At 33.5% G+C, this 19,949-nt stretch overlaps 1 protein-coding gene across 1 annotated transcript; it reads right to left on the bottom strand.

Moving 5' to 3' along the window:
• Positions 1-8,779: 8,779 nt before the first annotated feature.
• Positions 8,780-13,275, bottom strand: LOC133190047 (failed axon connections homolog). The gene is made up of 7 exons (XM_061325517.1): positions 12,935-13,275; positions 12,364-12,486; positions 10,461-10,587; positions 9,948-10,144; positions 9,463-9,659; positions 9,194-9,310; positions 8,780-8,914 (listed from the first exon to the last, which is right to left on the bottom strand). Exons 2-7 carry the CDS (start codon positions 12,459-12,461, stop codon positions 8,817-8,819), a joined length of 834 nt encoding a protein of 277 aa, XP_061181501.1. The 5' UTR covers positions 12,462-12,486; positions 12,935-13,275; the 3' UTR covers positions 8,780-8,816.
• Between the last annotated feature and the right edge of the window lie 6,674 nt (positions 13,276-19,949).

Here is a 19,949-nt window from a genome sequence, read left to right as displayed (position 1 = left end):
TTGCTGAAACACAGAAACATTTTTCATGTCAGGGTAAAAAAGCTATGTATGGTGTAAATAGTAAAACCAGGGATTTGCATTTTAACGTAGAAACACAATTAGCAGTATTCGATACCTATATTAACAGTGTAATGAGTTATGGAACTGAAGTATGGGGATTTCACAAGGGTCAAGATATAGAAAATGTTCACTTAACTTATTGTAAAAGAGTTTTAAAAGTCAGACAAAGCACCAGTAATGATGCAGTTTATTGTGAATTAGGTAGATTTCCACTTATACTAGAAAGGAAAAAGAAAATTTTGAAATATTGGGTGAAATTAAAAAACAGTGATAATTGTATTTTACAATCATGTTATCAAAATATGGTGGAAAATAATGATGAATGGATTGTAAACATTAAGAAGGAATTTCAAAGGCTTGGTTTAACTGACATGTATAATAGCAATTGTATTGATAATAATTCTCTGAACATCGTATTTCAAAGAATGTATGACGGTTAAAAACAAGATATTATGGCAAGAATTTGTAATTCTCCTAAATATTTTTTATATCAACATTTAGTGGATAATGTTGTACTACAGACGTATTTAAAAAAACCATTACATTCAAACTATAGAATACCTATTAGTCGTTTAAGACTATCAGCGCATGATTTAAAGATAGAGAGGGGAAGGTATTGTAACATAGAAAGAAAAGATAGAAAATGTGAAATATGTATATCAGATGAGATAGAGGACGAATTTCACTTTGTATTAAAATGTTCTCGATATGAAGAACTAAGAATTAAATATAATTATGAAGAGTTATTATTTTAAAAAACCATCAGTATTTAAATTAGTACAGTTACTGAGTTCCACAAATACTAAAGAACTATGTAACCTAGGTAAATTTCTGTATTTTTCTTATCAATTAAGAAATGATGTTTTAAATAGTATACAATAAGAAGTGATAATACATTAAATGCTATTGTTTATGTAAATGCCACATGTAATGTATATTGTATAGCATATACTACAATTATCCTGTGCAAAGCTTATGTATAAATATTTATGTACATATTTTGTATACCTATGAGATGTAATGTCTCTGGTTCAAATAAAACAACAATAAAACAACAAACAACATTACTCAACAGATGCTTCATATACATGTAAGATGGGAAGACTGCAGACTGCAGGTGTGATAAATTCACAGCATGCTGCTCCAGCCTTAATTCCAACTTTGTTCCAAAATATTATTATTCAACGCGAAAAATTAGAATAAGCCGAAAGAATATTTTGAATCACTTCGGAAATGCTGCCGTAGCACCAGACTGAGTTCACAATATCGAGTGATTTTGATTGACAGGTGTAGCGCCGTTGTGCATGGATTTCGTGTAACTATACATGTACTGCAGATTGTGGTTGAAAATAATAAACAAACAGATCTAAAGAAAAGATATTGTATACTGTAGAACCAGTTCATTCATGAAACGAATTTAGTCGTATTATGTTGGCCCATGTTAGATTTGACAGGTTAATTCAATGGACCACAGTCATTTAGGGTATTCCGAATCACCCCGCATATCGCGACTCTCGGTAATTTACCTTACCGCTGTACCTCGCACTACACATGCACAGGTGTGACAACCAAACAGTCATTATAAGTAAGGTCTATACTTATTGCATACAACAAATAAAGAGGTAAACATAATGCGTTAACTAAAAGAATTAATTATTTTAATTCATTAACTTCCTATCCTTTTCGAAGAAAATGCCCGTGTAGAAACGTTGCATGGTATTTCTCATCGACGTCGTGGCGTTGTTGGTGGATGAAACATGGCATATAAGGTATCGATAGAACGGCAATTTTATAAGTTTTGTGAGTATTATTTGTTTTTAATAACACCTCAAAAATATACTAGTTATGGCCGCATTTGTAGCCCCCTACAGTTTCGAACCACGTGTGTACATGCCCCTAGCCAAATAAATTGCACACGCTACATGTATACTTGTTATATGTCAGATTAATATTTTTTTTATAACATTGTTTTTCTTAAATGCAAGGGGTATGAAAGTAATGATTTGACAAAGCAAGAGCTATAATAAGACTATCCCGGGTCCCGGTATACACGTGACCAGTGTTGATCAATGTTGATATGTACGAGTACACGTATGCAGTGATATACGTCATTCTTAATAATCATGAAATCTAAACATGAGTTGGTTTAATTCCTTTTCACAATTTTTTTTATCATCATTATATTATTATCTGGTAGCCTACTCGTAGAATTATGACAGTTCAATGTTAATTATTTGCATTAAAAAAATCACATAGGTAAACAAAAAAAAATTACATAATTATCATGATCAGGCCCGTAGGAAGCAATTTCACTTTGAGGGGGCACAACCATACATTTTCAGTTGGGGGGCACTATCACCTACTAAAATTCCTTGACAAGCGAAAAAAAAAAGTCATCAGACGTTATTATTGAGGGGGCACAAACACATAGTAGCTATATTTTCTATAGTATTCTATAAATCGGCAAAATTATTGGGGCACGGCCCCCCGTGCCCCCCCCCCCCCCCTCCCCCGGTTCCTACGGCCATGATGATTATATTTACAGGACAACAATTTACAATCAGGTAATTTCAGAAAGTAATATTCTGTTGGTATTTGCTTTTCTGCATGATCCGCCTCTGAGAACGCTGTTTTATAGTGTGTCTACAGAAGGGGGGGGGGGGGCGGGGCTTTAATAACTTAATAAAAAAAAACAACAACATTCAACAAGAAAATAATTCTTTTTATTTTTTGATACTTTTGGTAAACAATACCAACTAATTCATTAATTATAATGTTGTTATCTGACTGTTTTTAGCCATTTACCTGGTGATTCGAAATACCCGGAAGTGACCTGCAATACACTAAAAAGGTGATGTAAATATAACCCCTGTCAAGGCCTGTATCGTAGATAGACTCGCCGTGTAATGTAGATTTGATTTTTCATTGAACTGGCTTTCCTTTAATACCAACCAACCATTTATAAACTTGTTAATAAAATCGTTTACAGTCAAAATGTAAAAAGTGATTCGGAATACTCTAAATGTACCCGTTATAAAAACAACTCATTATCAACTCAGTGGACCGATAATTTACTTCAAAATAAGCTATAGATCAATAAAATTGATTTCAGATTAACCAATATTTTGTTGCAAAGATAATGTAAAACAGAGACCGGGGATTTTGTATTTCTCTGTATTTTAAACACTCGATATGCGTACATTTGGGGCGCTCTTGCATATACATGTACACTTGTACATTCGAATTCATGATCGTGCTTATAAAAAGAGCATGTTCTGTACTTGCATGCATGTATGTATATGTATGTATCCGTAAAACTTTCCGATTTTCCCGAGAATTCATCCTCACAATGTCAATTAAGGTTCCGAAATCACAATACCTTGACATTGTGAGGATGCCGAGAATTGAAAAAGTCACCTCCACTTACAATTATCATGCATGTGTACATGCAGTTTAAAACACGAGACAGAAAAATAAATTGTTGCAAACTTAATGGTTAAGTCGGCAATTAAAATGCGTAAAACTTGAAATGAATAACTGCACGGGCGGTAAGGATTGATAAAAATAAGCGTGAGATAGAGTAAAATAAAATAATATGTAAGATTCGAAATGATTTCAAACCCAATTTTCCATTAATCGCTATGAGTACACAATGTATTTTAACACCGATATGACCCCGGCTCTCTGCGGCCACGTGTGCACGAAGACTGGGTTACAAAGCGACAGAGCAGAATGTAAACTGTGCTGTAAGAAGGCGTGAATTATTGTATGTTTAAAAGTATTATTTGATGTATATAGTTTAATATTTAATGAAAAATTAAATGAAGAAACAACTAAGAGACTGATAGTAAAAATTATACTTTACACAAGTATTAATACTTAATACTCCCATCACTAATTGCAATTATTTGCCTTAGCACCTTTTCAATAACAATTGAATACATTTACACGGGACAGAGAAATAAATTGTTTGTTTGTTGTTTTTTTTTTTTTTTTAAATCGTATTGTTGTGTCGACAGTGAACAGGCCGGTAAAAGCGATTAAAATTCGAAATGATTTTATGCACTAGTGTTTGGAACGCTTAAGATTAAATCAAAGATGAGGTTAAGTTATCTTAAAGATTCAATATAAATAAAAAAACATAATGTTTCATTAGTCGTTGTTTCTGCACGATGGATTAAAAACGTGATCATAGTCTTCACAGATATTTGTTTTGTTTACATGGTTTATGACCGCAGGTGGCTGGTCGATGGTGACCTCGGCATCGTGGGATCGCGGGTTGTGTTACATAACTAAAAACATTTAGGTGAACATGGAGAACGTAAAAAGGCACAGTTAATGATCATTAATTATTCGATGCTTAAAGTTTAATATTACTTATATAGTTATATAGATACATTTAATTCCTTCCTTTATTAGAAGACGCTGTTCCCTTTAAAACTAAATTAAAAAAGAAAAGAAAGTTGTAAAAAATAATTTATGAGTTAACCATAGAACACGTTTAAAACCTTATTTAGAAGAAAATTAACATTAAATACAGTAGGTTATATTATTTATAGCGAGTTTGTTTAAGTTATACAAACGAAGAGTTCTGATTTACTTGCCGAATGAAAACGCTTACCTGTTTAAACATTGTTCTAAGTGTTATACATTTACTTTGTTTTGTTCTTATAAGGTATCTACATGTAAATAAAATTTTAAAATGAATGCTTCGAAGCGAATACATGTCAGTTTATATTTTTCAAACAATCTTTGCCAATTACTTCACTGCATGTACACGTTAGTTGTTTGTGCTGTGTAGAGCAACTATCAGAGTACACAATGTATTTCAACATCGAGGTGCCCGCGGCTCTCTGTAGCCACGTGTATGTAAACGAGGACTGGACTACAACACTTAAGACACTAAGCGGCAGAGATGGATGAAACTGTTTGCTATATTAAGACTTGAATTATAGAACATGTATATTTGAAGGAATTTTTATTTATGTTAATGTTTATTTAATTCTATAAATAATAAATGGACATTCACAAGAGTGATGGTAAAAATAATATGTGCGTAGCATGCGTAGTAATTACAATTATTTACCGAAGCCCCCATTCAATTACAATTGCAGATGAATTAAAATACAACAACACGGGATAGAGCAATACTTTTTTTAAATGTATTGTTGCGAACAGACAAAAACAGCGATTAAAATTCAAAATGATTTTTATGCACCAGTGTTTGGAATTAAGATTATAAAAGATCGGTAAAGTAATCTTACTGATTCGATATAATTAAAAACATAACTTTCCATTAATTAATAGCTCTTTGTACAAAATTGACATTATACGCGATCACAAATACTAGCTTTGTTTATGGCCACAGGTGGCTAGTACACTGGTGACCTCGATCAACAGCGTGGGATTCGCGCGTTGGGTTACATAACTAAACATCGAGCTGAACATGGAGACCGTAATATGCATACAGCTAATGATCGTGAATTATTCAATGCATACAGTTTAAAATCACTTACAAAGTTTGTTGTAATAATAAACGTAGAAAGATAGATTTAATATTCTCCGCTTTTGAACACTATTAATCTAATTTAAAAAAGAAGAAAAGAAAGACTAGTTGTAATAAATAATTTAATAGTGAACCATAAACCACGTTTTAAAACTTATTAAAAAGAAAATTAACATTAAATACCGCAGGGTATATTAATGATAGCAAGTCTGTTTAAGTTATACACATGAAGAGGTCTGATTTCCTTGCCGAATGAAAAACGTTACCTGTTTACCTGGCCTGCTTTCTAATACGTATTACGCAATACCCATGGTATACTCAAACAAAACAACATTTTCATTAGATCAAAAAGGTGTAAAAGAACAATTTTGTTCCCAAGATCCAGATCGAAATATTTACCGTTTTTGAGTTATAAAGCAAAAACTTTTAAGGGCCCAAGATCCCTAATCATAGGGGCCAGCCCCTTTTAAATAGTATCATATGAAAGCCCTTGCAATTATGCACAACTTTTGTTCTACATGTCTTAACAAAATATTTCTAGTTTTCAAGATATAAAGGAAAATATGTCAAATTTTTTGCTGTTTTCCGCCTTCTAACTTTTGACCCCTCTCTAGCGCCATTTTTAATGCAAAAATCAAAAAACAAAAACCGATGTGCACAACTTCAATGCTTCCTCTTTTCAATTTCAAAAGGTTTTGTGCTCCAATTATAACCATTTCTGAGCCTTTGTCTGGAAATCGGAGGCATGCAAAATTCAATCAAAGGGGAATAACTCGTGAACAGAAGGTAATTTCCGAATTGTATTACGGTATTCTGACAGTGTTTTGTAAAGTCTAAAAGCTCTGAAAATTTGAACAAAATCTGTTTAAAAATGAGGAAGATATGAAGCGTCAAAGTTGGCGTCTAGGAAAAAAAAAAAAAAGAATAATCTTAATCATCACAATCAGTAGAAGGTCTTCCGTTGGAAACGGAAGACCTTAATAATCTTAACCATCAGAATCAGTAGAAGGTCTTCCGCCTGGAGCGGAAGACCTTAATGAAAGAAGAGTTGAAGGAAGCCAGGGCAACAGAAATGAGAGGCCAGGCCAAGGTGCATGGACAAGATAGACAACAGAGAGAAAGCGAAATGGGAGGGGGGGGGGGCTTGTGGATGGAACCCCACCGCATTCAAAATCTAAGATCTGTCTATAATCTGTTACTATCACCAACAAACCTGAAAACCTGAGTTCTTACGTGATTTATGTGAAAAAACAGGAACTTAAAATTAAAGCATACGCAATTTGTCATCTTGCAATATTGCTCTAATACAAGGCAGGTGCAGATAGAGACATGATCGCGTATTAAAAGAGCTATAGCAGATATCTTAGAAAGGGAACAGATTTAGAAGAGGGGCAGGACAAAGAAAAGCAATTCGTCAACATTGTGAAAGGTGAAATCTTTAGCAGTCAATAAAACACAGAAACTGAAATCCATCCTAGCAGCTTCCTGGGCAGACCTTGGACTAAGACTGGTATTCATAGACATCATACAGACAAAGCTTTGTCATACAGACCTCATTTGTTATGGTCCAAAATCAGCAGGATCATTATGGTGGAACTGTAAAGAGATGTGAGGAAGCTTACCAGAGGAAGAAAACAAAATTCCATGATATGGCAGATAAAATGCGCACCAAAGGATGGATGACAAGGGTATATTTCCGGTAGAGATTTATAGCACAGTGCACCCTGAGAACCAACCGTGGAAATCACAGGACAGTACAGAAGATCAAAAATACAAATACTAGCAAACACAGCAGAGTAGTTATCTTGCTTGTGTTGGAAAAGAGCAGAACAGAGCTGGAACCCATCTACAGACGGCAGCGATTTATCCAATCAATGCCGACTTCCCATCTTGAGGACGTTCCAGGTTTGAGTCGAAATGGTTAGACTTGGCTGATGACGTCTGGGGTTCCAGCAGTTGCAACATTCTGTTTGATTACTTGTAGGTACCATTAGACCAGGATTTGCAGATGCATGCAACTCTTTACGGGATTGTAATAAAACAGGGGGCAGTTTTTCAAAGTAACATACGATTAAGACCCCCCAAAATAGTTAATTTTTCGAATAACTTTCTTCTTTACATCTTTTTCAAAATGGATTTGGTCTTTTTGAAAACAAATATTGAATTATGCAAATAATTTAAACAGAATAATTGATTTTTGCAAGATTTTATAATAAAGTTTTTGGTGATAGTGGTAAGCTCATTTGTAAAATGGACTCAGACTATCTTGATTGTTTAGTTGTAGCCGACCCACATAATGTAGTTGACATGTTGTTAAAACGTCTCGTCAACCACATCAGGCAGGGGGATCAAACGAAAAACATTTTCCATGTGGAACGGAAGGAGAGACTTTGTTCGTTTTGTTTTGTTTTTCTTTCTTTTGGCATATATGGTTTTCGGTCTAAGTGTCACATACAAAGTCATGTCCTATGTGTTGTGAACTGTTGAATAGGATAAATTCAGATTTTAGTACGTTATTGCATATGTCCCATAGGTGTTTCAATCTCATAGCATAAGTTCATTTTTCAATGTCACTGAGCAATGAAAAAAGAAAGGTACCTAGGTGGAACTCTGCAATTCTTGGTTTAAATGTATTCAAACTTGATAAACCTAGGTATGTCTAGGTCGTATATCTAATACATGTAATATGTAAATAATTATTTTGTTTTGATTGTTTACTCGTAAATATTCACTGGTATTTTTGCCTTTTCACTAAAAATATGCGCAAGCCATGTATGGACATGAAGCACCAGGCTTATAGATTGACAGCTGTTGTCTCACTTTACAGTATGCTTAGTATCTGTATTAATTATGCAGAGCCGAGCAAATATCTCTATGAAACATACAATGGCATACAGTTTACATACTACGAATGCACACGCATGCATCGATTAAAAAATACATGTAGTTAATACCAATAATCACATTGGGATCTTTTCCTCATCAAATACCAATGTGCAAGCATGCACAACCTTATTTGTTTGTGTGTGTGTTGTTTAACGTCCCTCTCGAGAACTTTTCACTCACATGGAGACGCCACCACTTGCCGGTGGAGAGCTGCAAATTTTGACCTATACTCGGCACTCGGTGCCATTGAGCAGTGAGGGATCTTTTTCGTGCACAACCTTGTAAATAACCCTTATATGTTTATTACGGACGACAAAGACGCAATAATAATACATGTACAGTATAATTTAGATAAAAAAAATTCTCAAGTGTGTTCAGCAGGAAACAACAGACTATTGTTCCAGTCCTTCCATAACGTATTTTTCATCCTCTCGCAGTATTCACGTAAGTTAGAAAATTCATCTGAAAAGAAATAACATATCATAACTGAAAACGACAGCTTTTAATAACAACGATATGCTCTTTCCCATATCACTTTCGAAAATTAGTTCAGATTACAGTATTGACTAAAAATTTATTGCCTGTATCTTTTTTCTTTTAAAAATGTGTTTCGTTATTTATCTCTTGACGATGATGAAAATTTTTTAGAGAAACCATGAAGAGAAAAACAAAAACAAAACAATCAAACAAACAAACAAAATTAAAAACAAACCGAAAAACACGAATATATGAATGCCTCACCTTTTAACATAACGTTTGGCTCTGAATCTGGTAAATGCCAAAGAAATTGAGATAACTGTCCAAATATACTACAGTCCACCGACGAAGGCTTATCGCCAAAAAAATATTTTTTAGTTCCTGTAAATGACATGATTATTTTATTTTTTATTTTTTTTTTTAAATGAAGTTTAATGCAAATAATTATATGGACATTACAATCCATTCGTAGCAATTCAACAGAAGATTTCATAGGTGTTTTCAAACTTTAAAAAAAAAAATTAAAAGGTTACCTAGAAAATTAGACAATGCCCGGAGATCTTTTCTTAGAATATTCAATAGCTCTTCTTTTGTATGTCTCCCAGCTCCTTGTGTGTAAGTTGCCCTCTTCTGGACATGTTTAGCGATAGTCAGAGCCAGTAATCCCCATTTTGCTTGTTTTAAACATAATTTCTCGTTATCAAATGCCCATCGCCAATGAACCATCAACCTGGTAAATTTTCACAATCCTATTGCTCAAGGCATGCATATATTTTAATGGCAGCATGATATATAAAAACATTAAAAAGTCATTTTGTATGTCAAGGACAATTATATTCTTCAAAAACATAATGTGTTTCAATGTGTTTTTTGCTTAATGCTCTGGGAGTCGGGAAAAGCATACTTCATTTTATTCTTGTTCACCATGTGTTACTGAGTATACTTCAGTAATTGTATCTGTGAGTCGAATTTAAGAGTTATTTTCATTTTCGTTCCTCATTGAAGATATTTTTCTCACCAATAAGTATGCTCGTCAACCATTCGCTGAAATGACGTCCCTATGGCTCTCTCTGTCGTGGACAGATGGTCGTCTATGTCAATGTGTAATTCTTCTATTAAATATTCCATACAGAGCTGAGAGTCACCCATGGCCGCTCCATTATATTCCATCCAAGGTACTTTACCCTTCGGTCCCAATTTGTAATCTCGAACTATCTGTTACATGTACATTAAACGAAACTTATAGTCTGATTGTATGGGAGTCTACTGGCCAGCCAGCCTGACATTCTTATTTGATTTTGTCAAATAAATGTCTGCAATATGACTTTTTTAATCATATTTCAGATTTGTATTTGACAAAATAAAATACATATATGTTAAAAAGGACTACATTGTGTCACAAATGGACTTACTGTTCCCTTCTGGAGATTATGGTTTCTAGCGTATTTGAATATACTTTTCATTGAATAGTTTGACCGTAAAAAATAACTATTGAAATAGAATTTTCTTTTGTACCTACAAGTATACTTACTTCGTAGGGAATGTCTGTCAATTTAAGAAATGTTTCTAGTTTGATAATAAATGGCGACAAGCTAGGGGCATATGGACCTTTTCCACAGTGGTGTAAAAGTACCACGTCCTTGGGCCATGACTGAATTCTAGAGTAAGAAAAAATGAGAAATATCAGAACTTTAAATGATCTGGTTATAACACACAAATTCCACAATGACATACAAAATATCCTCAAATCACACCAGAATATTAATGTAATGAGAGAGAGTTTTCAAATACGCAATCACATTTTTTTCTTCTGTGCTTGTCATGCAATGACAATGACAGTGTACATTCAAACCAGTTAAGTTATTCTGGAATTTTGGCAAAAATATCTTTTTTTCATTGAAATCTATGCTAAATTAAAAGATCATTGTTTTACAATTTCTTTAAACTTAAAAGACCACTTCATCTTTTTTTTTTCTTCTTTTTTTGTGGACTATAAATGTACAGAAAATCTGACATACCAAAGATATATATGAGAATTTTCTTTCCAAGAGAACCACAGTTCTGCAGCTATATGTTTTGACTTAGTACAGGTTATATTTTAAGTTCTAGAAGAGCTTATGCATTAGTAAGGTGCCCGTCGCCCGTACCCCGTACGTCTCTCCGTAAATAATTTCTCAAAACAGTTTTGGCCCGGTTTCAAATAGACTTGGTACATAAGTAGACGATACTAAAATACGTAATTCTATGTTTTCTATTTTGACACGGGATATTGACATGGTTACTAAAATAGAAATATCTGTGTGTTTCTTTGAAAAAAGCTAGTCAGCCTACGGTTTAAATCCGATATTAATGACACAAGTAGACTCTACTTAGGTGAATAATTCTACTTATCTGTTTTTGATTTCAACAATCGTTGTTTCTACTAAAAATATAAATTTCTGTGATTTTTTTTTCAAAACATCACTCCTACAGTTTTGGTTGGATTTCAATTAGACTTGGTACACAAATAGAATATACTAGAATATATATTTCTTAATTGTTATAAGTACACTCGGGTAGAGCTACAGTCTCGCCAGAGACTTCTTAATTTTGTGTAAAACAGTGTGTCTTGGCGATGATAGAAACAACACACTATATTTGAAAAACTGCAGACCTAATGTTTGAAGATCCCTGGTCTAGATAAACAGTTTCGATTTTTTTTTTTTCAGAACGGCGAGATACACTTACTCACTATTCCGTGATGTTAATGAATATACTCTCTTGCTTTTTCATTAATATCTCTCAAGTTTCAAATGACAATAAAAACCCAGATATGAAGTCTTGTCTTGGCTGTCAACACAATCGTATGAAGTTTTATTACTCGAAATATTGCCATAGATACACGCGTATATTTATTTCATATTATTCTGCCTTAATCACTTCTCTGCGATAATGCGTTTTTGGTGCACCTTTTTACATTTCTACCTACATTCGTAAACAACTTTAATTTAAAGATTCAAACAACTCCAAAATGTTCATTCAGAATGTACTCGTATACATATACATAATATGTTGAAAAAAAAATATTTAAATTCATTTTCCATCAGACGTAATTGCAAATTTGAAAATAACAAAAGAATTTCAACGTTTTGCTTTGCATTGTATGCCGAAGGTTCTCGAAAATATTTTTTAAAGAGAAAAGAAGCAAAATTAACTATTTATATATAAGTTAATACATGTTTAACTTAAAAATTTCATATCTAATGAAAATAGTTTTTTTTTCTTGGAAGGGGGGGTCCAAATCACACGCAAAATTTCAGTTTCAAATAAAAAAAAAAAATAACCTACTGGCTTTTAATTTAAGGTAAAGGTGTGATAGTTCCTTTAAAATTTATCCATCATTTAATATTCCCAAGGGATTTTTTTTATTCTATCAAAGACAGGAAAAATCTTACCCTTTGGAGTGTCTACGTAGTTTTATTATCCCGAGGAGCAGAACTGTACAGACGATCGCGACTACAGCTGTTAACGAGGAGGGAACGTCCGGAGACATTTCATCTGTCAGTCACACTCGCCTCCTAAAAAATTATCCTTAACCAATAAAAAACAAAGCATTATGGACCAAGGCATGGGTAACCCGGATTTAACATAAAAGACATTTATTATTTGTTTATACTAGAGGTAAGAAATCCTTCATAAAGATCGCTAAAATAAATTTAAAATAATTTTAAACCAATTTTTAAAAACCTTATGGATCGTTCCTTCACTATGAAAGACATACAAGAAAATTGAAATGCAAGACAACATTCTTAAAACCCTTTTTCTGTGCACTTGTCTTTTTTTAACTGATAACTATACTTTTATATTTATACCTCGTTTATTTTTCGCAAAAATGCACTTTATTTCGTTACAAAAAAGGAGGTATGCATGCAGCAAGACGGTGTGCATTGCAATGTGAATCCATGTACATAATTTTTAGAATCTATGCAATATCTTTGAAAATAAATGAATTCTATATAATCTTACCTAGTAATATTCAGAAAAAAAGAGCCGTGAGATTCATAAAACATTCATATGGATACACATCGGAATTTAAAGCGAAAACCTCCACCAGCATTTTACGCATCAATGATTCAAAACAGTGTAACAATTTCATCTGAACAATATATTAGGTATAACCTACTTGGGTGTGGATTATTCCAGCTATGTAGATATGATGTACTTGATGTCAATAAAAGAAGATATTAGAAGTCAATCTTCCACAACAATAAGGCTTCTTTGGTCGATTTCACTCATGTAGATAAATTCATAGATATACCAACAAGCAACCTTATTTTCGATAGCCATCCTTGGATATCAAATTTATTCAGCAATGATTATGTTTTTCTATGCTTGCCTAAAACAAAGTCCAATTTGTCATCAGGTTACTTTAAAAAAAAATCATTCAATCGTGCTATTTGATCTACTAGTACATCAAATGCAGTGTTATATCTAGTAAAAGATGTACATGATCAAATGATATGATATACTAGTATACATTCTAATACGTTAATAAAGTAGATTTTTACTGAGAATATTGTTTAATCCCGGGGTCATCTGACCTCAAATTACTCATGAATCTGAGAAACCTTTATTTCAGTTAAACACAGCTTTTAGGATAAAGAGGCGCTACGGTAGGAATCAAACTTTTTGTTGGGTTTTTAACGGTAAGCTGTGACATTACATGAAGGATTGGCCACTACGTATGAAATAATAATTAAGTTTAAACGACAGGAAAGATTCAATTTTAGGTTGTGCGTCGTGGAAAAATTGGGTATAATAAAATCTTTTTAAAACAGCTTGACAACGGAAAAATTGAATATAAATTATCAAACAAATTGATACTGAACACAGAAGCATGAAAATCTATCCATTTCCTGTATCAAATATATTTAGTTTTCGCTGAACATGCAAGAGTTTAAATATGATTTGCAGTATAAACATAGATTACGTAATGTAAACCAACGCTTACAGAGGACATATAGAGCTTGTAAATTAAGTTCTTAAAATTCGTCAAGTTACTTTGTTAAGGAAAAACACTTTAATGAACAATTTGTCACATGCAGTAATACAGAAAGAAAACACGTATAGCATTCCTATGAAGCACATGCTTTTTGAATAAAAGTACAGGTTCAGACTTACCTTAAAACTCTTCTATCGTCTTGACAAAATGCCTTTTTTTAAATCACGTAAGGTTTTTGTTTGTAGCTTTATCACATATCTCCGTTCATACTTTTTTATTTTAAAGCGCCCTTGATGATATGCTTATTCATTCCTGTTAGGAAAAAAACGCTTTTAGAAATCAGTCGTCAGGAATGGACTTTTTAAAATTTAGCAAAAAATTATGGAAAAGTTTATTTTAGGCAACAAATTGATTAATTTCCATTTATATTTGATCTACGAGGGTGTTGGTGAAATATTTCTTTCAAACCTTCGTCTTAGAGGAATTTATTTGGAGTGCCAGGTCAAATTGCCATTTAATGTGTAGGTGCAAACACTGGTTCTTCCATGTGTATTTATCTTCATTTAGGATCAGTTTAAACTGCAAATATTTCAGAGGTGCTAAGTACATCAATCATGCACTAAAACACGTAATAGGTGTACGGTCTCCTAGGGATTTTTTTTATACACGTCAAGTCAATAGTACACTTTACTGCCTTTTTCGTCTTTCGTTATTTTTAATGATACTGTTATACAGAGAGAAGACAGACACTTACGAAAAGATGTTATGCACGATAAACGAATTAAAAATAAAACTTAAAGTATGTAAACTGACTGCATAAAAAGGATATTTAAATTTCATCATAAAGAACCCAATTATGAGCAAAGTTCACTTTTAAATTCAGAAAATCGTATTGCCAATAACATTAGTCTGATGAAAGGTGTATCAATCGTAAATTTGTATATATTAGGGATGTCAATGAATGGTCGACTATTCGACCATCAGTCGAATGGACCGACGATCGAATAATGAAACGACATTCGAATATTATTGCTAGCGCTCTCGAGCGCTAGCAACTACGTTAGTCTATATTTCTGAAATACGCATGCTCGACTTCACGGTCGGGGATTCTGGGAAAACTACTGTACATAGACTGTACGATAACAATTTCGTTTTGTCATACAAAAATAGAAATGATCCGAATTTACACTGGCCTTTCCTGTCTGATATGCGCGATATATATTTCGTAGGTTAGAGACAGTCAATACCAGTCTAGATCCGGACTCTGAATTTTTTAAAATTTATTGTCTAACCTACACATAAAAGTACAAGAAAAAAATTTGGCCATATAATGCCAAGATTCTAGACATCTAGCTTCCCTTACAGTTTTACCACCTTAGTGGATAATTCCGACAAGCTCGGAAAAAACAACAACAACAAAAATCTTTTTCAGAGTATGTCGGAAAGACATGTCAATTTAGTACGTGTTTATCATCTGAAAATACATATGATCTGAAGTTTCGTGTTTTGTTGTCTAACCTGCACGTAAATGAACAAAAAGTAACAGTAACTCGGGTCTTATAAAACCAAGACTGTTATTTCTAAAGTTGTAATGAATACATAGCTTTTCTAATCTACCTTCATGGATCTTTCCGGCAAGCTCGGAAAACCGCGACAACCTCGGATACGTTTTCCGGGCTTGCCGGAAAGTCCCGAAGGTGCTCATTGGTTCTACTGACCTTTAATTTTTCACCTCGAAATTGAAATTACAGTAAAATACAGAATGCTTAAAGCACAGTTAGGAGTTATGCCATTGCCGACGTGAAGCACACTCTTAGATTCACCATCCTGAATTGTGACACCCCCACCCCCCACAAACTCAACCCCCCAGTGCACCAATCTGCCTTCCTATTAATAATTAATCGATTCAGCAAATTTAACAAATGGTTCAGATATCTTCTTCTGTATTTTATTATGCTACAGCGCTAGCTCACCAATCTTTTTAAAAGATAAACTTGTTATTAAATAAATGCAATAAAAGAGTGATTTAACAAGATGGAATTCTCTATGGAATTCTCATCTTAAAATTGAGAAACCGTCTTTCCTCACTGACAGTCGAAAAATTTCCTCAACAAAAAAAACGATTGACTTTCCATGTACTTAAAAAGGTACAGTAATTGTAAGTGCTTCACTATACCGCGGGAATTATATGTCAGATACTGCCCTTGTTGTTTTTTGTAATAAATTACCCATCAAATTACTGGACTTTGTTTGGAAAACTGTGTTAATTGGGCTTGATCTTATACCCTGTACCAATTATATTTTGTTATACATCATGTATTAGGATTGCTCAAATCCAAGGAACACACCATAGCCGTAACGTGTTTTGACACTTTGATAATTATTAAAACAATCCGCTTACATATTTTAAGGGCATTTTGATAGCCGGGACAATCAATTGAATAAGCAGTATCTAACTGTTTGACAATATCACGAGCACTTGATTTTTATTTATTTTATAATAAGCTAAAAAGTAAAAATTGAAAAAATATATCGGCTGGCAATTTTTAAATAATGCTTACTAAAACAAAAATTGACTGTATAGACCCATTTATGAATTCGATTGATGGGGAAATTATACATTTTGGAGAATTAGGTGTCTTAATTTATTTCATTTATTCATGCTATCCACACGTTACACTGCATTAATTTTGAGGTTACTTTTTAAAAAGATTTATGTAAAAGGATTTTTGAGTTACAAATACGTCATGTACCAGTGAAGTTAAAAATAAAATTTTATTTTCAGAAAATGTTCCGAATAATCGACTATCGTTCGAATAATGCAACTGAATAATCGACTAAGGAAAATAAATATTTTGACATCCCTAGTATATATACACTATTAGGTGAAACATTTATACTTTAAATAATGCATTTTCCTCTGTTGCAAAAACAAAAATAAAGGTCAAAACGATAGCTAGGCCCTGCTTGATATAAAATATGTTGAATAGGCATAAGGTCGACCTTGACTTTTGAACTGAAAATCAGTGAATCTCTTCAAGTATTGGTTTATAAGACGTCAATGTTAGAATAAAAAAAAATACTCTTTATTTTTGATTGAATCAACATACTCAAATAAAATTTTCGAGACACCTAATTTTTTGGTGTTTTATTAGAAGCGAAATAAAATTTTCAGGATTTTTTTTTTTTTTTTTTTTTTTTTTTTTGCATAAAATCTTAAATAATACAAATATACTTATTTATTTAGCCTTCTTGCTTGGGGCGCATAAGGCCTTTACCAATGGCCGCTATCCCTGTCAGCGGAACATATTCTGTTCCATGTCCTAAGTATACATGTACCTAGATCTTTCATCACTTGAGAGAAACATGATGAATATACAATACTTGGATCTATAAAAATTTATAGACAGTGCAACCGAGGTGTAAAAAGACATTAATAGTGAGAAAGCAAAGCGGATTTTACATGTGAAACAAATTCAAGGCTGATAAAACTTATTGTAGAGCAAAAGAAAGGAAAAAGGTGCAATGGCTGAGGCGGGTAATGTTGGAAAATAGAGAAAAATGGGCTCTATTTTTAGGTCACCTGAGTCACTCAGGTGAGCTTTTGCTATCTTTTTTTGTCCTCCGTCGAGCGTCGGTCGTAAACTTATGAACATTTTCATCTCCTTCTCTCGAACCACTGAACCAATTTCAACCAATTTCATCAGTGGGTGAAGGGGTACAAAATTTTGGAATTTCATGCCCCCCCGGGGGGGGGGGGGGGCAAAGAAGTGGGGCTAAAACCATCAAAATTAGTGCTATCTTTAAAAATCTTCTTTACTCCTGGACCTCAAGTAGTCAAACTGTTGGCATGATTGTAATGTGCATTAAGCCCTCTACCAAAATAGTGAAATTCCTGGCCCCATAGTCAGGGGTTCTGGAGTTAGGGCAGGGCTCTAATAATCATTTAGTGAGAATGCATAAATACTTTAAAAATCTTCTTCTCTCCCCCTGTATATTTAGAAGATAAGCTAGTGCCTGATTATGACGAGCAAGGGTGCTTCTTCCAAAATTGAGAGAACAAGAGAGATCAAAGTAAGAGGGATTGTGATTAGAAATTTATGGCCCAAGGGTCGGGGGTTCTGGAGTTTGGGAGGGGATCTAATGATCATATAGTGAAACTATAAATTCTCTGAAAATCTTCCTCCTGCTCCTGGTTATTAGGCAAACAAAATTGGGGAAAACGAGTATAATACTGTTATAAGAGTATATAGTTCGAAGGGCTGGGTAATACATCCTGGATCCCATAGACCTTCATCTTTTTACATGGGATATATGGGACTTTCATAAGAGTATATAGTTCGAGGGGTTAGCTAACACCCTGGATCTTATAACAGTATTATACGCGTCTTCCCCAATTTTGACCGGGTTAGCTAAATAGGTTACCAGTCTTGTAAACTCAATTCTTTTGACAGTCAAGGGGTCTCTCCCAGACCCCTCTCCTGTAAGAAGATGAAGGTCAAAATATGGGATCCAGGATGTTAGCCAGCCCTTCGAACTATATACTCTTATAACAGTATTATACACGTTTTTCCCAAATTTGACCGGGCTAGCTAAATAGGATACCGGTCTTGTAAACTCAATTTCTTTTGACAGTCAAACGGTCTCTCCCAGACCCCTCCCCTGTAAAGAGATGAAGGTCTAAATATGGGATCCAGGATGCCAGCCAGCTCCTCGAACTTTGTACATATATAACATTATTATATGCGTTTTTCCCAATTTTGACCGAGCTAGCTTAAAGTTATATATGGCGTATTTTTTTTATAAGTTCAGACAAACTAAAATTAAAAAGATCTTTCTATTTGTTTTATTACTTTATATAAAGATAGGACTTTCCTGTAAATTACACAATTTAATTCAATCACGTTTCAAAGATATTAGAAATTTAATTAATTAAAACAATAGCCGATTTATTTACCGATTCCGCATTTAAATAACAGACACAGTTTTAAGTCAATTTAACAATGGAAACTTGAGATTATTCAAGTTCAAAATCGGTGAAAATTTTAATTTGAACGTAAATAACATATATCATAGTTATCTACACTCGATTTCATATTTTTTATATTTTTAGCCCAGATACGCCATATATAGCTTTAATGCACTTGCTCAACCATTTGTCCTATGATATCAGTACCTATGTCATAATCATAATGGATTCTTATCATTTAATACGCAATTCATCTCAATTTTGATTCACATTTCCTTTACAAGCAAGAAGAATCTGTTGTGAATATACAGTTTAACAAGAACCTTTATTCAAAAATATTCAAATCCATCAGAAAAAATTCAAGATTTTAAAATTATTACAATTCTATAATTATGCTCCCGTAATCGAAGATTTGGGGGTATATAGTTTTTGGCCTGTCCATCTATCTGTCTGTCCGCAAAAAACTTTAACATCGCCTGTAACTTTTGATTAATTGGAGCTATGGCTTTCATATTTCACATGTGTGTTCCATAAGACAAGACCTTTCTTTAGGTACTAACATGTTTGACCTCTTGACCTTGGAGTTTGACCCACTTTTGCAGACATTTACCCAACTTTAACCTTGGCCGTAACTTATGAACAGTTAGTACTAGGACTTTCAAATTTCACAGGTTTATTGCTTGTGACAAGACCTTCCTTGGGATACCAACAATTTTGATCTTTTGACCTTGACCTTGGAGTTTGACCTACTTTTGAAAAACTTGAACCTTGACCATAACTTTTGAACCATTGGTGCTAGGGCATTTATATTTTGCATGTGTATTTCTTATAACAAGGTCTTTACCTGTTAACCATTAATTTTGACCCTTTGAACTTGACCTTGGAGTTTGACCCACTTTTAGAAAATATTAACCTTGATCATAAGTTTTGAATGGTTGGTGCTTTGACTTTAATATTTACCAGGTATATTCATTGACATAGATCCTTTCTTTCGGTATAACAACATTTTTGATCTCTTGACCTTGGAGTTTGAATTGAGAAACTTCAACCTTTGTCATAAGCTGCCATGC

Source organism: Saccostrea echinata, unplaced genomic scaffold (assembly GCF_033153115.1).
Source record: "Saccostrea echinata isolate AGI-Se365-2 ecotype Australia unplaced genomic scaffold, CSIRO_AGI_Sech_v1 ptg000020l, whole genome shotgun sequence".
Lineage (NCBI taxonomy): Eukaryota > Metazoa > Mollusca > Bivalvia > Ostreida > Ostreidae > Saccostrea > Saccostrea echinata.
This window is presented reverse-complemented; position numbering and strand designations above follow the sequence as displayed.